The sequence below is a fragment of the Trachymyrmex cornetzi genome, unplaced genomic scaffold (genome assembly GCF_001594075.2).
Source record: "Trachymyrmex cornetzi isolate Tcor2-1 unplaced genomic scaffold, Tcor1.1 scaffold44, whole genome shotgun sequence".
In the NCBI taxonomy this organism is placed as follows: Eukaryota; Metazoa; Arthropoda; class Insecta; order Hymenoptera; family Formicidae; genus Trachymyrmex; species Trachymyrmex cornetzi.
In genome coordinates this window covers 10,190-30,359 of record NW_017299179.1, presented here as the reverse complement: position 1 = coordinate 30,359, position 20,170 = coordinate 10,190, and the positions used below count along the sequence as shown (strand labels likewise).

General features: G+C 30.2%; 2 protein-coding genes across 5 annotated transcripts in view; both read left to right on the top strand.

The window, feature by feature from the left end:
* The window catches only part of LOC108764610 (Mitochondrial calcium uptake 3), a 31,123-nt gene extending 21,728 nt beyond the window's left edge, over positions 1–9,395 (top strand). Inside the window, exons 2-12 of one of the 2 annotated variants that reach the window (XM_018512932.1) lie at positions 1,827–1,968; positions 2,384–2,494; positions 4,702–4,749; positions 5,496–5,578; positions 6,272–6,334; positions 6,866–6,964; positions 7,646–7,774; positions 8,055–8,278; positions 8,555–8,712; positions 8,869–9,026; positions 9,276–9,395. In XM_018512932.1, the coding sequence (XP_018368434.1) occupies positions 1,827–1,968; positions 2,384–2,494; positions 4,702–4,749; positions 5,496–5,578; positions 6,272–6,334; positions 6,866–6,964; positions 7,646–7,774; positions 8,055–8,278; positions 8,555–8,712; positions 8,869–9,026; positions 9,276–9,344 (1,284 nt within the window). In that variant the 3' untranslated portion in view covers positions 9,345–9,395. The remainder of the gene's footprint in view (positions 1–1,826; positions 1,969–2,383; positions 2,495–4,701; positions 4,750–5,495; positions 5,579–6,271; positions 6,335–6,865; positions 6,965–7,645; positions 7,775–8,054; positions 8,279–8,554; positions 8,713–8,868; positions 9,027–9,275) is intronic. The other variant, XM_018512933.1, reaches the window with a different exon arrangement.
* Positions 9,396–11,296: 1,901 nt separating this feature from the next.
* Positions 11,297–20,170, top strand: part of LOC108764590 (uncharacterized) — a 17,865-nt gene continuing 8,991 nt past the window's right edge. The window contains exons 1-2 of one of the 3 annotated variants that reach the window (XM_018512893.1): positions 11,297–11,677; positions 16,848–16,910. In XM_018512893.1, the coding sequence (XP_018368395.1) occupies positions 11,646–11,677; positions 16,848–16,910 (95 nt within the window). In that variant the 5' untranslated portion in view covers positions 11,297–11,645. Of the gene's footprint in view, positions 11,682–15,281; positions 15,339–16,847; positions 16,911–20,170 lie in introns of those variants that run through there. The other 2 variants (XM_018512894.1, XM_018512895.1) reach the window with 2 other exon arrangements.

Here is a 20,170-nt window from a genome sequence, read left to right as displayed (position 1 = left end):
ATGTAATATATATATATATATATATATATATATATATATATATATATAATGTGCATATGTAGGTATATGCACAATATATAAATATTTATTTTATATCTGCCCGATGTGGCGATTTGTATATACATCGTCCGAAATGGACAATAAAGACTTCTGTTGCACCCTCTGAATGCATCGCAAAATGTATCTCGCAAACGTAAATGTGTCACTAACTTGCTGAATTGACAGCACGCATTGTTCCTTCATAGAAATGTGATGGAATACAAAGCGCAAATTAATCGTAGGGGAGAATGGGGGGATTACGGACACATGTATATCCCTGTTCCTCAGCTTCCCTCAAATTCCGCTATCGTGTCACGTGAATTAACGCGACGCGAGCAGTCACCAGCAAGTACTCACAGCAGGACGTCGCACGCTATTTCCAAGGTAAGTCACGAAATAGTATTTTGGCCATTTTCTTCTCTCTCTAATATTTCACTGTTTTGTTTTCTATGTCTCTGTTGTTTAAACGGTGATATTGTTATCTGTTTTTATCTTGAGAAATTATTATTTATTTAAGAATAATATTGTGTATATAAATTCTGATTATTTTAAGGTTATGTTTAATTTAGCTATTTCGCTTTAGATTAGGTTAGATTGGGGTAATTTCAGACGCATTATTGGGGGTATTAACAGACGTCCGATTTTCCGGTTTCAGTCCATCAGTAACTTCCACACAAATAGACACAAACAGTCAATCCAGTAATGCACAATTTGTACCTGATACTAGTCATATTGATACTACATCAGTACAGAACGACTCAGTAACAGTAAGGGACCTGGTGGATGTTTCTGTAATTTCAGTCAAAGCTAATAATAAGTCTAGGAAAAGAAAACATTCAGAAATCTTGACAAGTACATCTAATAAAGGAAAATTAGAAGAGAAAAATCAGAAAAAAGAATCAAGAATAGAGGCAGAGAAAATCAAACAAGAGACAATCAAAAAGAAGAGAAAGTGCAATGAAAAAGAAAACATGTGCTTTTTAATAAAAAACCAAAGATTAAGAAACCAAAACATGTAAAAAATTTAAAAGGTTTCGACAAAAGTGCTGACAAGGAAGATGAATACTTCTGCATATTTTGTAATGAAAAGTACATGTCTCCACCTATAGAGGACTAGATAATGTATCTATTATGTCTGAAATGGACACATGAGGGCTGCACTGGTGGCAGTTCATCAAATGGCTACATTTGTGATATATGTAGTAATAAATAAACATGTTTCGTAATTATCACGACCTGTCCGTATTTACTTGAGCATTTGTCCGTTAATACCCCATAGACTTTGGGTAAATACGGACAGCAAGGGTTTTATTTCTGATAAAAAGTTCATATTGTTTATAATAATTTTTATAATGTTACCTTAATCCTAAAGACTAATAAATAAAGGTTGACCTCCAATGAATAAAAACTGATTATATTCTGAACTCTTCCTTCTATTTCAGTTTAATTTTATGTGTCCGTATATCTCCCACTCTCCCCTATATCCATCGCCTCGCCTGTCTGTTTGTCGATAAAAAAAATAGTAAATATTCACTGATGATACATCAATTTTAAGTGCAGCACTGAAATCAGTAATTCACTGATTCACTACTTTAAAGAATATAATTAAAAGATTAAAACGGCACGATTATATGGAAGTAGATATTTCGAGTAATATTTTTATTTATATGAATCAAAACGATAAGAAAAAAATTTTTTTAAGTGACTATTAAATATAAGAAAAAAATTATTAAATTTTTGAAATTGTTAAATATGATTTTACTGATCATAACAATTTATTTTTGTAGAAAGAAGATGACTTGCACAAAGCGGTAAAATTAACTACGAGAGAAAGGAGATTTATAAAATTTGCGTCGGTGGCGTACGATGGTCAATTGTATATGACACCGCAGGATTTTCTTGACAGCGTCATTGATGCCGAACCTCGACGTACGTAACTCACATTTATTTACTTTAATAAATATCCGTTTTAATCTTGGCAACAATAATTATTCAAACGTGTATTCGATTAGAATAATGAATTAAAGTTACATCATTCCAACTTCAATAATATAAAATTAAAAAATAAAGAAATGCGTAGTTTTATGATAATTTAATAGAATTTCAAGTTCTTATTGTTTATTATTCTCTTCGAATCTTTCGTCGTAAATTTATTTTACTTTATTCAAAGGACAAAGCAATGCTTCGATTTTTATATCATCGAATATTATTTCTGTCGTTTCTCTCTCTGTCTTAAATAAATATATGTTTTTGGCGCAGAAATATTAAAGACGTGTTACGATTATTTGTGCATTTCAATAAACCAGTCTCAAAGCGACACACGCAACTTTAATGATATTTTCAGCGAGATTAAAGAGACGCGTGCTGACCGATCAAGAGCTCGAAGTGATGAGAAATTCGACTTCTTCACTACGCCATGGAAGCACATATATGTTTCGAAATTTGCGGGACAAAGGTAAAGATATAAAATAAAGTATTATACAATATCTATAAGAGAGAAAAATTAATATTGTTTCTAAGTAACAACTAAATAATAATAGAAATAATCATCTACAGATGATGATTAGAATATCGGATAAAATATGTATACAAAAGGCAATTGTGTTGAATAAGAATAACATAGTATATTCGTGCGTTTATAACGCCAATAAATAAAAACCTCATGATTCGAGTTACCGTAAAATCTACGATTGATAAGTTTCCATAAATTTAGGTACGAACTTCAAGTGTCGCAGTCCACAACTCGGAGCTTTCTATCGAAATATGCAATTCGACGAGAAAAACGAGACGTGCGATAACCAGAGCTATCGATTGCGATCGACGTGTACAGTACCTGTACTTACGACATTTATAGTGCTTATCCGACATAAGTTTCCGCCACCCACGTGAAACACTCGTCACGACAGACAGGGCTGTATCATTAGTTTAATGATGAGGTAGCACTTCTCACGGCGGCGGTGGCTGTGTTTTCTCCTTGCTCTTTGCGAGTGCACCGCACGTTCGTCGCGCTAATGGAAATGCAAATAATCGACAGACGTAAGGGATGCCACGATGAAGGAGAGGAGGCCAGTTTCACACCTCTCTTCAATAATAACGAGTTCCTCGTCCCTGTGTCTGCCGCCACGACTGCGTTTCTCTCTTTTTTTCCCCTTTTCGCGTGAGTGCGAGACGGAATTAACCGGCGCAGATAAACGGGTCCGCTTTTAAGGACACTCGGTAGAGTCCGAGGCCGTTACAATTAAGAACAACTTAAGAAGATTGGGCCCTATCGACAAGAAACCACCATAACGACTGGGATGGCGTCATCGTCATCTCATGTAACAATATATCTGAGCATTCATTGATTCAGGCGATCGTAATCGTATATTTAGTTGTTACACTTCCTTATTGTGTCAACGACACGCGCTGCTTTTCGCAACATTACGATAGTTATTTCCTTGATCACTTTGAGCTAAATCTCATTCTCTAAAAATTACGAGTATCGTAAATCAATTTTTCTTAAATAATATGCATACATTCATAACTCTCTCTGATAACAAATTCAAGTTTAATTTATTTAATTTAAAAATTAGACGACATATATATATATATATTCACAAATATTTGTCATTATATGATGTGAAAGATATTTTTAGATATAAAAACAAGTATCATCAATAAGTACATATTTATGTCAGTTAAATTTGCTTTAATACTTATATTAATCTAAATTTCTGACAACGAACATATTTAATACTAACAAAATAAAACAACAAATTTATATACATGGAACGAACATCATCTAATCAATAAACTGACTCTGATTTCTTTACTTTCTGTTAACTGTTAATTTTCTAACCATGGAATTATTTTCTGCTTTCGAAGCCACGAATTTTATAAGGTGGCTACGATCTGTAAAGTAGCCTTCTTGTTATGTTACATACGAGCTAAACTGTGCCGCAAGGGAGTACGTTTAAAATCAGAATTTAGATGCGTCCACGGGTCTCGCTTTTGCTATTAAACTCTAAATTATTGATCCTCCCCAAAGGCGATGGTTCTCTCGAAGAATACCTGAAATCTCGTGAGGCGTGTCTAACGTGTTTGACATATTCTACTTCTAGATGTCGTAAACGCGTTTAATACTGCAGACCTCTCGTTATCCTTAAATGCGGATTAGCGCGGGAAAATTAGGGAAGAATTCGACGAAATTACGAGAATTTATGAGACATCGAGATAAAATCATGTGGAATATAACGATTTGCCTTCCGACTCGTCTAGATTTTTATAACGTCTCGATCTAGTATTACAGGAAAAATATCTAATCATGAAATTAAATATAGAAATTTTGATTGTTATTAATTCGATATAAATATACATTATTTAAAAAGACAATAAATATCATTTCTGCAAAATCAATATTGACGTGTGCGCGAAATATACGAAACTACTTGATGCGACAATAAACGTTTTTTATAATTTTAAAAGGAAGGATAAAATTGACAATCTCCTATTTCTAATTTATGAATAAACAATATATAAAATATTAATATATAAAATAATATGTAATGAAATATCAAATAATAGATACAATACACAGTTATTTTAACTAAACGTTAACTTTTTTAATAGCTTGCTTAATCACATCGTTTCACGATTCTAAATTGCTCACGTTTTTATTTTCAGGAATTATTTCTTACACGGAGTACCTGTTTCTTCTATCCATCCTGACGAGTAAGTTTTCCGCCGGTAGCTTTAGATATATTCACAAGGCAAATTGCGAGTTAAATGCACAAAACGCTTAAATGAAACGCAACGATTGATCGCGGTGTTGGGTACACAAACCATATGTTATGGAAGAAAAAAATCGGCTAATGTGATGCCGCGTTCATCTTTTTCACGTAAAAGCAATGGCCGTTATCCGCTTACATACTTGGGAAGCTGTAACATATACACAGAACGTTCAATTTATTTAATGTACTCGGCACAAATCGTTGTATGATAATTTTAATAGTACTGGGAACATACATATTAAATAATAGTGCACATTCTTACATAAAAGCATTTTACACTACTCAGAATTTATGAAAAATATTGTCCTATATTTTGGTCACTCTTTCTTTCCGCGAATTTTTTGATAAATTTGGAATAAATTTGCCTTCAACAAAAATTAAATTACATATTTTTAAAAACTTATGATATTTACATACATAATTAATTTTAAAGGAACAATTTTAAGATTAAAATAAATGTTAATAATTTTTTTTTTATTTAAAAATCTATCACAAATTGTTCCAAAGAATTCTTAGATAAAAATGTATTGCGTTTTATCTAAGAAGCTCTATATGTGTACACACATTTCGTGCACAAAAAGTTTTAAAGTTAGATATAAATATTATCCGCTATAAAAATGTTTTGTTAATGTTGAACACCTTAATTTTAATGCTATAAATTTACGGCGATAACTGATCTCGTTACAGAGCCGAAAACTGGTTTCCAAATCGCCTTCAATATGTTCGATACCGATGGAAACGAGAGAGTCGACAAAACTGAATTTCTTGTGGTAAGATAGCTGCATCGCATGCGAGCACGTTTTCAGTAATTGTGGATGCAAACACATCGTTAGAACCATTAATAAAAACTGTTTATTAATTGTTTCTGTTCTATTTTACAAAATAAAACTTAAGTTTGCTTCTTTTTAATAGCAGCAAAATAAAGCACGAATATTTTTTTACAAGCTATTAAATCAATGTAGAATTTATTTCCAATGAGCAAAAATAAAGTAAAATTATTTAAACAATAACATTGCACATTCTGAATATATTTTTTTTCATTAGCATTACTTGTTTGGTTATATTTCATTTGCTATCTTTTCTTATTTAATAATATATATCTCAAACTAGAAAATCGATTTAATAATATATATCTCAAACTAGCAAATCTGCAATATGCAAATATATTATTTAATATATTTGAAATATCATATAAATACATAAACACATTTAGGAATCAATACTGGAATAATAGAAGAAAAATATCCTCTCAAATATATATTTATATCTTCAAATATTATAAATCTTTTCAAAATTGTAAGATGTGCAAGGTTATCGAATGGAATTTCACTGAACTCTAATTTATGTGAGCTAACTGGAACATTTAGGGGACGGATGTACCAAGAAAAAACTTCTGTCGCTACAAAACTGTTATACTAATTATCGATTAATTAGCATCAACATCATTTTTGTTATTCTCACAGATTCGTCGTTTACTTGGCGGTAGCTTAAAAGAACGGGACCTTGACGAGCCAACAAAACGTGCAGTGAGTTTTAGAAAAGTTTCATAAAACTTTTCCTCAATCAGAACGATGTCAGAAGTCGACTAATGTTTAGAAAATCAATATAAGGATGCCGTTATATCTCTTTCAGCTATGAAATCATCTAACGGCTGTATAATTTATTATTCCATTTACTGCCTTGAGCTATTTTTTGAAGACTTTTAAAAATATATTATGCATATTTAACAATTGCATTTATTATTTATATGTAAATATTAATTGATTTCTTCAGAATACTTATATTGCTAAGATAAAAAGCTCCTTTTTCAAAATCTTTTAATTTAATAAAGTTTTGGAATGTTACATTTCAAAGAAAAATGTATCATATGTTAATTATTTATTAATATATGTATTATATTTTTTTAATTTATTTAACATTTACCATCATTTATAATTACTATTTTTTATTGTAAATTATATCTTTTGCTATAATTTTATTTAACTTTTTTATTAATTTTATAATGCATTTTTTTCTGTCCAAAGCTAACGCTTCTTTTATTTATTTTAATAAATTAGTTACGTGCCATAATTACTCCGAGCGAAGAGAATCTAGGCAAGGCAAAACTTCGCAAAACTCATCCGAATAAATCAAATGAAATCGTCACAAATTCTTATGTAAGTTTGCAAATATGTAAAATGCTGTAAATCAATACATGTTGTTTAATATTCATTTAATAAATTTTTTTTTTTTCAAAACATTTCTTATTTAATATTTTAATTTTAATATTATACGGCTTTCAAATACTTCCTATATGTTATATCTTTATGTTTATATTATTTCATATAAAATAACAACATAAATTGTATAAAATAACTTCATATCTTACCAATAACGTCAAATTTATTGAAACCATTTAATAAACCAATTGCAATCTATGTTGTATTATCACCATATACAATTTTTTAACTATTTTAAGATATAAACAATATATTTAAAATATATGTATATTAATCTATCTTTATAGGTATACACGCAGATCTAGTATAGTCAAATGTATATACAATCATCATCACTAATCTGTTTCAAATTTTATTAATATCGATATTCAATCATTAGTATGCAGCTTACCAGTTCCATCGAAAACACCTGTGCTCTAATATGTCAATAACCGCCGCTCTAACACTATTTGACACTTATTTCAGATATACTAATACTGGACGCCGGAATACTGCCATCATTTTGCCTTTGTATCATGTAATCCCGGCACGTGTGTCTATTAGTAAAAAGTGTGTTAACATCACGTCGATCTGTCGCAATAGTAATTGTTTCCTTTCACACTTTCGTCTTTGGTACAGATGGAGAAGATATTCAGTCACGCTTGGAGGGGCCGTCATGGATGCGAAACTAAAGAGGAATTAGAACAATTACAAGAACGTCAGAGAACGCCAGAAGAAATTCAAGGTCAATTCATCGATGACGATCAGGTATTGTGACATTACTTACGCACATTTTTAAATAAAATGGAGTAAGAAGTTCGAATAAATAAAAATCAGTAACAGAATCCATCTAGATAGAAAAAAATCAACAATGACCAACGTTTAAATAGTCTAACGAAGATGTCAATTAATTTCTTGTAATTAAAAGATCTAAGGCTTTCATTTAATTTTTATAATAAATGTATCCAGGTAGATACATTATATATTTAAGTCAACAGAAGTTTTTAATATGAGTATTTATTTCAGTATTTACTTTGTATGTACACAGGGTTTGCAACGACGTCACGCTGTGGATACTACTTTGATGATACACTTTTTCGGCAAAGATGGTACCAATGAATTAAGATACGATGATTTCAAGCACTTCATGGAGAATTTACAACATGAAGTATTAGAATTGGAATTCCACGAATTCAGCAAGGGACACAACACAATTAACGAATTGGATTTCGCTAAAATTTTGTTACGATACACGTACCTCGAACCTAACGAGTTAGTTGAATAATTATGAAAGCTATGTTCTCGACATAATGTTTTAATCACGAGAAACGACGAACTATTAACATTTAAAAAATTATGATATAAGCAAGATATTCAAATTATATAGTGTCTTATATACATATGTATTTTATTATAAAACTGTTTTATGTATTTTTGTTTTGTATTGAACCAAGTGGCACCCAAATTTTTCAATTTAAATATTTTTCAATTTACATCCTAAATGTATTTCCTAATTAATTTAAAAGTTAAAAACAATTAAATTCATAGATACGATAAGTACTTGGACAGAATGTTGGATCGAGCAGACTTGCATATTGGTATCACATTCGAGGAATTCCGGCGTTTCTATCAATTTCTGAACAATCTGGATGATTTTTCGATAGCGATGCGAATGTATACATTGGCTGATCATCCTATATCCAAAGGTAAAGAATTAATAATAAAAATCTTAATATTAATTTATTATACGTCAAAGTATTCATTACGATATTAAATTAACCAATTTTATTTCCCTTAAATGTAAATTGTTTCAAACGTGATAACCTTTTGTTACATTTTTTAAATATTGTTCCTTTTTCTAGATGAATTTCAACGCGCAGTAAAGATATGCACGGGAAAGATGCTTTCGACTCACATAATCGATACAGTCTTTGCACTATTCGATGTGGATGGAGACGGCCAATTGTCTTATAAGGAATTCATAGCAATTATGAAAGATCGACTGCACAGAGGTTTTAAGGTAAGGCCTCGCGGATTTATACAATGGAAATATACATATAGTATCTCTTTCGAAGAACTACTTTAGAAGAGGTGTATATCTCGTATGAAATGAAGCCGTCAAAATAACGCTTGCTACAAAACAGAAGAGACCTGTAAGAATGGTTGTCATTTCTCAGGCTTACATACTATATTTTCAGATAATTTATAGAATGAAATAGAAATGTAACAACCACTGTTGATTAATGCAAAATAACTCGATCTTTTACAGTCTCAACAACGCAATGAGGGTTGGGAGGCCTTCAAATTCTGCGTGAAACAAGAAATGAAAGCACCTTGAAGAAAGAATTATGATGAAATACATAAAAATGTGAAGATGCAAATGAAAATAATAGCACTCACTAATTATGTAAAAAGTTATAATACTCTTGAGTAACTACTAGTAATAATTAGTAGTTACTATTAGTAACTATAGTAATAATTGTTTCAAATAATTCGAGTATTACAATATTTGGATATATTTATAGTCCTAATATAAACATCATATAAGATGTATAAAAAATGAATATGTACACTGAGAAACCCATTTAGTTGAATCAATTAATTAATTCTTGTTTGGATATGGGCAAACAAACCTTGGTTGATTCAACTAAATGGGTTTCTCAGTGTAGAGAAATTCAATTGTGATATAATTTATATAGGTAACGTGTTATGAAGAAAAATATTTTTCGGCGAAAAATGTGTGAATTTCTGTTAGAACATAAATATTGATATATACTTTGAAGTTACCTAAGTAATTAAGAATTCAGATTATATTTTTTTTTGCATGTAATGCTGACACCATTATGATGCTAATCCGTTTTATAATCCGTGTTAAATTAAATAATGATTTATAAATTCAAGAATGGTATATTTTAAGCAGTTAATTTAAAAAGTTCTTAATAAAATATGAAAATCTGCATAGCAATTAATTTACTTATGGAAACTAAAGAAATATATTTTTTAATCTAATCTTTTATCTTAATTAAATATTTATTGTTTATAGAAATGCTTTGTTATATGAAATAAATCATTATTTAAATATAATAAGATATATATAATTATTGTTAGTATTAATTATAAAAAGTCATAAAACAATTTTAAACGAGTTAAAAACGAATATTAGTGTTTCTACAAATGTCTCAAGGAATATAGCGCACACACACACACACACAAATCGAAATTATTCAAATATTAGAACGCATAAAATAGGGAATAAATCCTGCACATTTAATTTTCGGAATGGGTTGTTATAAACATATAGAGGGGCTTACACTAACATCCTACTCAGCCCGTCACAAAAAAAAATTTTTTTAGTTAAACAAGAGTAAATTTTTTTTCTTTGTAGATTCATAAAGCATAGAAATAGTACAAAAATTAAGAATCCTTTCGTGTCCTTACTTTCATATTACAAGATACAATTCATCCTACATGCGATGGTCTAATTTTATGTTTGTGCTGCCGACTGCGCGTCGCAATTGTTCGTTATCAGTCATCGCACCGATTGTACCGGTACCGGTATGCTCTCGTGAACCAACCCGACGAAAAAAGGCGTGCCAAGGCGCAGACTCGGAACGCGATATCAGACCACTTCGTTACGCACGGAGATTCCGTACAAAGCCGGCTAGTTTCAGAATTGTGTAATTACTGTCTAAGAATTCAGCTTTCCAGCAGTCTTAAGTTATCGCGAAAATACCATATAATTGCACAAAATTCTTTTGTCAGCTAAATGTTCCTATTCATAATGGTTAAAATATTTTTATTATCACACAGTATTAATTATTTAATATATGTAATAATTTTTCGAGATTTCATAAATAAAAGTAAAAATACCATAACATCACCAAAATACGTTATTTTATGTACAAGATGTCCCATCACAGCTATAAGTTCGTAAATAAATCTGGATGTAATTCAATTCTTTTAAATATTTAGAATTGTAACGCAATTTTTATATACATATACGAAAAGAGTGGTTTTGTTAAGATATTAAAAAATTTAGCTAGATAAAAATATGAAAATAACTTTATTGAAACATCAAAATAATTACATAGAACACTTAAACGTTAACAATATTGCAAAAAGTTATAACATTCTAACAACCAGTTTAAACGTCCCTATACATAATTATTTTGATGGTCCAAATATAATTATTTTCAGATCTGTATCTACCTAAATTTTTAGATACTTCAACAAAATCGTCCTTCATGTGAATATTAAAAAATTGACTTCTTTCTGATTATGAGTGTTTTTGTAGATGCTTAAATGAATCAGATTTTCCAACTTTAAATCAGTACTTTAATACTTCCTTTTGTTTATCGCTGTTTTTTGGCAGTGGGATTAGTCAGTCAATCGAAAGCTACAGGATGAAAGAACGGAGTGGGAACGATTGGCGAGCCGTGCCTAAAACTACGCCCATCGCAACTATCAGAACTAAAGTATCGTCAGTACATATTACCACCGCAGTTTCGCAGTTCGTGAGAAGGGAGAGGATCGCGCGCGGCACTCTCGTGCATGTTTCAGTCGAGTTTCGTAGTGCTCATCAGCACTACGCGACGTCAATCAACCTGTCGAAGTTTAGCAGTGTGAAACCACGTGCAACATGGGTGTATGCAAGATAGTTAAATGGTTCAAGTAAGTTGTTATTCATATTAAATTGAAAATGCAAGAGAAAAGTGCCAAAAAGTGTTGGAAAAAATGTTGGTGGAAATAGAGAAAATGTATCACAATTTCCAAGTTTGATGTTCTTCATGCATTTGATTTGAATCCATTTTTCGATTTATTAAAATTATGATAGTTGCTCGAGTTTATTTTTAATAATTACATGGACTGCTTTACATCTCAATTCATTTTCGGCACTTGCGTTTTCAAATATTTATTGTAGAATTAAGTACTTATTTGCTGAAGTTATGCTTTGTTCATAACAATATCTAGAGCAAAATCGATTGTCACAAAAACGTATTGTGTTGTGATGATCCTATCAGTAGCAATATGCCATTATATAGATACCAAAATAGATTAAGAGTACAAGATTCTTATAAATGATATATAGCAATGTAAACTTATTTTATTAACGTGAGAGATATCATAATTCATTACAAAAGAAATTAAATTTTTTAAAATTTTATCATATTTTTAACGCATCAAATCAAACTTCTGACATCTATTTATTATCTCTTTTATTGATGAATTGTGCAATTTAAAAAAAAAACTAATGTACTTTGCTTTAAGTATTCTGAATATTTGTTATACCATTTCCATCACTATCTTCATATATTTTAAAAAAGAGAGTAATTTGGATAATTTTCTGATTTAAGAAAACAGTATCTAACTATCTACTTTGTATCGACGTATGCTCGATATGAGGTGAAGGTCGCTGATACTGATATCAAATAAATTGATAAAAGCGCCAAATAATTAATCAAAATTTATTACATATAACGAATTATTAAATAACGCTAGTATCTATACTAAAAAATAATTTGGCATCCACAGTGTTATTTCTTTCGTTACCTATTACGCATTTAAATTTTTCACTACAAATTATAAAAAGAAGCACATAACAATATAAAACAATATACTCTATATAAAACGAATAGAATCATCAGACCTAACAAATTAAACTCAAAATATCTTTTGCAACGAAATACTCTTATATATATCATTTAAAATAATGTACTTCTTTATATCTATCAAAACAATTTGTTTCTATTACAATTAATTTTGTATGTTTTACGAAAAATCCTTTATTAGGCGCTTTCAGAAGTCTCTTTCAGAAATGAATTCAGGAAATATTTCTCTGAAAAATACAATGGCAACATGAACTGAATTTATAATCCCTATTCTATCGAGCTCGATATCTACGAACGTTATCGAACGGAAGAGAAATGCATCGCGATAATCGCGATAGATATCTCAATTCAAATTTACATAAAGATAATTAAGTGATATCAGCAGTTCGCTCAATCGATGCTGCGCCTGCATGAGAAAGAAAGACGTGTATTGGGTACTGCATGAGAAAGAAAGACGTGTATTGGGTATACGATATATGAGTAACATAAGCGGAAGAACATGTGCACGCGCGGGAGAGATTCTACGATTTGCACTTCCGCATGAGTTTCTCTTCTCCGTAGCGCAACATCTTGATTGCTTTCCATCTCGTGAAAATGTTCCGAAAAATTCGAGCGTATCGAAGACACAGGCTAATTACGGTCGAAAGAATAGCGGATGGGCCCCCTGTGGATTTGGGCAATGGAGATTGTACCGTTAACTAGACATTTTAACCGACCGTGTACTCGCAGCTCGTAATGACTGCCATTATCTCTTCGTCGAGCGGCGCGAGATCGTGCGGCATTACCGTACTTAGTCCGTACCGCTAAAAAATTGCACTGCTGGTATTTAAAGCCGCGAATTGCGCCGGCGACAAGTAAAAAGAAACAGCCATTATCCTATTGAGCTAGGGTAACAAAGAAAGCCGTGAAGTTTGCGAATATAGAGGTGATGAAAAACTTTATCTAAACCGGGACAAATGCAATCTTGTATAAACTGTCCTACAATGACTGATCTTGACTTTAATACTATAATCTTGTGCAAATTAATGTGAATAAAAGGTAATTTTTAGAGATTTATATACATTTATTATATAAAAATGTTTATTACCATATTTTTGAACATATTAAATACTAAAAAAATATTGTAATAAACACTTGTTAATCTTTTTCACGTAATAAAAGTACATAAATCTACACTGTTAAATTTGATAGGGTCAAATTAACTCAATGCGAGTCCTCACTGCTCCTACTCAATAATATCGTTATTTTTTACTAAAATAATGATTAAATTTGACACTATATAATGTTAAATTAATACTGTATAGTGTCAAATATAACCATTGTTTTAGTAAAAAAATAATGATATTATTGAGTAGGAGCAGTGGCGGACTCGCATTGAGTTAATTTGACCCTATAAAATTTAACAGTGTAAAAATTATCTCACAAAAATAACGTCCTTGAATAAAACAAAAAAATCGCTTATTTTGATTTATAAAAACAAAATGGTTGATACATATCTTTTCTATTTTGGAAGAAATATTATAATTGTCAAGTCTATACTGATGATATTAGCAGATATCGCCAATATATCATTAAATATTAAATTTTTACAGCTGTACATAAAATTTGATATAGTTCTTAGAGATATTACATAAATGGATTTCTACGGCGAATGATCTTGTACGTAAATTTATGGTATCTTCCTATATAAACTTTCAGCTGGTGCTCAATGAGGCATATAAACGATCAGCACAGAGACGTTGTAACTTCATAAATAATCACATATTACTATTTTCTATAAGAATAATAATAGCACTATATATTCTCCTATTATAATCATAATCCAACAAAAATTATTTCATATTAAATTAAATTTGCCGGGTAATTGCGTAGACAATTTAAAATATAAAGAAACTTTCTACCGACTGGAACTCCTTTATAATATATTATTTTCGTTCGGAATATGATTTATATGTATGTTCAAAAACCATGAAAATCGTGAAATCTATTTTGTGTAATAAATAAGTAAACGCTCGCAATAAGTCATACAATTGATACGTTCGTACTAGATCAATCTCGGTTTTAATAATATACAAAACGTAATTATTTTGTGTAAATTTGTGTTAAATAAAATAGTTTGATGATTTTAGAGCTTTAATAAAATAAAAGATAGAAATCGATAACTACATATCTTTCGTATCAGTTAATTTAAAATTCATTTAAATTTAATTTGATTTCTTTAATTTATTAAGATTATTGTTAAAATAAACAAAATTGAACATAAAAAAGTTACATGCTCAAGTATTTTGGAGTATTATAAATTCTAAAATTTTGCAAAATTTAAAGTAAAATATTTTAAACAGATAATTATATTCAAATGATAATCTTTAATACTATCTTAATATCGATAAATTTCTTTAAATTATTGGCATCCGTTTCTTTCATCTCGCATCTTAAAGTGTTATTCATTACCGTTACAAAAAGAATAAATAGTATCATACGCACACACATGTGTATATTTATATATATATATATATATACACACATATGTATATATTAAATATTGCTTACAGAATAAGTTTGTTGATATTCATGTTCCTTCCAAGGTTGATCTTGACTCTTAAGACTGACAAGCCTAATCTCAGATTAGTACGAAATCATGATTGTTACGATACACAACTTTGTTTCGTGAATACTCGTGTGCGATGAAGAAACTATTGTCATTTAGATGGATTAAAAAGTAAGTAATTCAATCGTTCAGAATATTCATCAAGATCCCTTATTAAAATTTGATGTAGAAACATAAATTTCTCAATAAAAGACGTTAAAAATATTTCAATCAATCATAATTAAAACTCATGATTTAGCAATGTGCATTGACTATTATAAGAATGAAAAGATGCAAGTTATTAATTTTTTTTGCTGTCGTATAATGCACATACAATTAGATTTCTCTTTCATTTAGAAGAGTGTTAATCATAAAAACATAATTTTTTTATGAACAACGTATTAACTTATTAACAACGATATTTTTCCATGTATTATTATTACTTGAGATTGATAGTCGTATTTTTATCCCTAATCTTTGATATCAGCCAGAGTGAAATGGCAAGAAAGGGAAAGGGAAGAGAGAAGCGTTAACGAGAATCTGAAATGATTCACGTCATGAAGTAATAGACGCCGTTGTTCTGTGATCCGTGGAGAACGAATCGTCGGGGAAAGTGCAAGTTCGCAGATATGATCGATCTTGCGGTCGCGCAGCAATTGCCATGGATGTACAATTCATCGATTTTCTACCGGTTTTTGTTCTTGCCTCTGTTTCACGATACAGTTTCGTCCTACTGACATCGGAAACCTTTATTATTTGCCTCTTGAAAATCTATGCACAGTAGATGATTTCTTTAAAAACATTTGAAATTTAATTAGCTTTCTAATAAAACTGATAAAATATCGATGAATTAAAGAAATTAATCAATATTAAAATAATATTACAGACTGTCAAATATAATTACCAAATATCTAAGATTTATTTAAAGTTTGCAAATTTTGTAGTTTTCAATATCCTAAAGTAATACTTATGTACGTAATGTTTTCACATTTAACTTTGTTCATTTTAAATTAAAGTGAATTTAAATTAATTAAAAATTAATTTTAAATTATATTTTTTAATTCAAATTAAATTTAAAATTTTATAAATAATTAAAAGTTTTATATATATATTACATTATTAAATTTAAAATAATCGGAATAAAATCTATATATTTTTATTTTTTATTTTACTGAAATTTAAAATCGATGACAAATACATTATCTTCAAAATGTTCTTTTTTTCAACTCATAAACATATAATGCACATATAATTAGATTTCTCTAACAAACAAAATGTTTACTATTAATATTATAATACAATATTCCAATTTTGTCCATTGAAAAGTTTTTTTAAGAAAATGTTAAGTTGTACATAGAAAAACAAAACGTACGATTGTTCAAAGAAATTTTGATACGAATAACAATACTGATAATTTGTATCTTCATCCAATATATTATTATGGAAAGTATTACATATGAATGTCAGAGAGCAATTGAAGAATCTAAAATTTAATAAATTCGATAAATCAAATGTACTATCAACGAAATTAAAAGTAATTGGTTATGGGCGACAAGAAAACATATACTCAAAGTTAGAATGCAATTAGAATGCTAAGTATCATTTAAAATAAATCTCAGATATATCGGTTTTTTTTTTTTCCCAGAACAGCCACGCGGTCGGACAGGGATGTACAGTCCACGTCACCAATGCCGCAAGACGGTCGCAAGTAAGTGCGCATACCTGCTCTTGCATATCTTTTAAATATGAATGTTTGCATATCTGTTCACAATTATCGTAAAAAGAAAGGAGGCTTATATCTTAGTTTATGTCGTAAAGCATACCGCACGTAAAAACATTTATTCAACTAGCAAGTATAACACAAGAAGATCATTTAGAACTCTTGTTGGATCTTATTCTGAGCAAAAAATAATTGAATTTTTCTGAGCTCTTCTATGTTTTTAAAATTCGAAATTATTACAAATAATTACGCACAGATCCAAAGGCGCTTTCAGCAGCCATTTTCGTAATATTTTTCAAAATACGGATTAAAAATTATGATTATTATTTATAGTTCACAAATTTTATTTTAAGAAGTAAATTTTTGGAAAAACATATTTAAATGAAAATATTACATGTTAATTCATACATCAATATATGTTATTAAAATACAAGCATATAACATTTTTTATAATTTTATATGATTTTTAAATAATATCGATTTATATTTTAATTTCTCTAACTTATAATGTGTATTTTTGTATAAATCTGTTTATATGCTTTGCAGAAAAAATATATAATTAATCAAATTTTATTTAACAATAAAAGATAATACAAATTCATCATACAGTATAATATTTTAATATATTTTAAATGTTAGGATGCACAATATATTTGAAAATAAATTATAAATAACACAACTGTGAGTTACACTCACAATATTATATATGAATCTTTTCCATAAATTTACCTCATTTTACATTATGCTGATTTCTTTTTTATCAAGAAAATCAAATATCTAAAAGATAAAGAAATTGACATACCCTCGACGTGCTGAACGTTTTCCTTAGTTCCTTTACGTTAATTGTCCATAGCACGTACATCGCCCTTACCTCCATTCGAATTATTTGTCGTCCATTTTGTCGTCGTGTATTTTGGTTACACATTACGAATCAGGGATCAAATTCAGAGATGTAAGTTGTGCCTTGAATATGAACTTTTACACTGAAAGAAGAATACTTTGAATCTCTCAATTATTCAGATATTTAGATTCGCTAATATCGCACATACACATATATACTCTTGTAACAATCTTAATAAATTTATTAATTCAAGACATGTTAATTGTGTGAGGGGGATTATTATAAAGTAGCAATATTTGATTTCTGTAGTGATTGTAAATGAACTATCTAAGTACCTCGAGCTTATCAATGACTTGCAACCCACAAAACAAGCAAGATGCCAATTATAAATAATAATCTTGGCCTCAATGATCGAAATTAATTCATAAAGATAATCTTACAAGATAAATTGCGACATTACTATGGGTACTTCGCATTTTCAAACTGTGAGCAATTATTGATGACTAAACCATGGCCAATTCTTTTCCAGTTTAGATTAATTTAATCTCAATTTATAACTCACTTTATATTTTTTTCTAATTCTAAAAATTAGAAATTAGAGAAAGAGTAAAATCGATATTAAAATTACATTAAACTACATTAGGAGAAATAGATAGAAAATAAAAATATTAAACGAAAATGTACATACATGATTTTGGTACTATAACAATCGCATATTAATTACACAAACTCTTGCTTTTAATCGAAATTATGCCAATGAGAACGATCAAGAGAATATTCGTGACCACTGTCGATTACTAAATGCACAAACATGTAGCCAATTATTACGGATATACATATCGATAATTGCACAAATTATCGCATATAAAAATACCCTGCATCTAATTAACTCATGCACATGTAAAGCATGTATCGTATGGTTGATTCTACGATCGCATGAAATACACTTGATGAATCTCTCACTTTCGTACCAGGATTTCGGTATTACAAGAGCTTTTTAGTCACTAATAACATCTAAATTCCCAAAATCCATTGCTATTCACGATGCTTATCGCATCTGACCGAATTTCAACGAGAATAATTTCGAATCTGCGTTTTCAAACCGAGAATTTCACGACCGATACATCGGCGTCCATGGACGCCATTACGTGTACGCAGCACGTCACGTATGACATACGTACGATCGCGAAGATAATTTATTAACTTTATAGGACACTACAGATTGATTTAAAGATACGCAAGTTGGTAGATGAGATGCTCAGACACTCAAAAAAAATTTTAATTTTATTTAATATTAATATAACTAGAAATATTTTTAACTAGTAAATTCTTATTTACTTATAAATTTACATTATTTACCTCAATAAGAAAAAAATGCAAAAATAACATAATAAACTCTTCTGGATATCTGATCCTTTTACATTCCTTTTGCAGAACAAAATTTTATAGAAAATTACATGGAGTGCTGCCTTGGCGAAAATTAAAGTGGTGTACAAGTCAAATATGAGGGGAGAGGAACAAAAGCATGAACGAAGCTTCTAGAAGGTAAAAATTGAGACAATGAAACATTCCTCCCCCCTTAAGTTTAGCTTGCGCATCGATTTTGATCTTCGCCAAATATGGTTACGCCACACACTGCGCACATTCTAGTCACATAAGGATTAAGATGGATCTACGTGCCTACGTGGATCCTCGAGAGGCTATTTCGACGCATTATCCGAAACTGATCGTCGTTTGACTCCTTTCGACCTCGTCCGCGTCGTGATTCTGCACAAATTCGACCACGAATTTCACCACCAATTCTTCAACTGTCTCCGCCATTCGAACTTGTTTGTGAAGTGACGCGAGTTGCAGCTTCGCCACCCTCCTTGTTCCACTCACGTCGTTCGCGCCAATTTCGTTCGCGCGGGAAATCATTACGTATCTATAGTATCTATATAAATAGGCCTGTTTCCACCAATACAGTTTAATTTTAATCTCGGTTTAACTAACTTTTCATCTTTTTCCAGTTCTGAGAATTAGAAAAAGATAAAGAGTAAGTTGAACTGAAATTAAAGTTATAGCGTTTTCGGCCCGATCGGGTTTGCACCAACCTGGGTTGGATTAATCTTTCCTATTGGTTGACGTCACCCGCTCTACCAATAGGAGAGCACAAAACGCCATTTGATCAGTCGATTCCGATATGCTGGATTCACACTGCATTCAATTTGCGTCGTATGACGCAAACCGGATGCAGTGTGAATCCAGCAATACGCGTCTATGGCCCGTTTCTACCAATGTAGATTAACTTTAATTTCAGTTCAACTTACTCTTTATCTTTTTCTAATTCTCAGAACTGTGGAGATCTCCACACTTCGGGCGATCGTTTGTGTTGAGCTGGAAACACAATAGACACAGGCAATAGGCA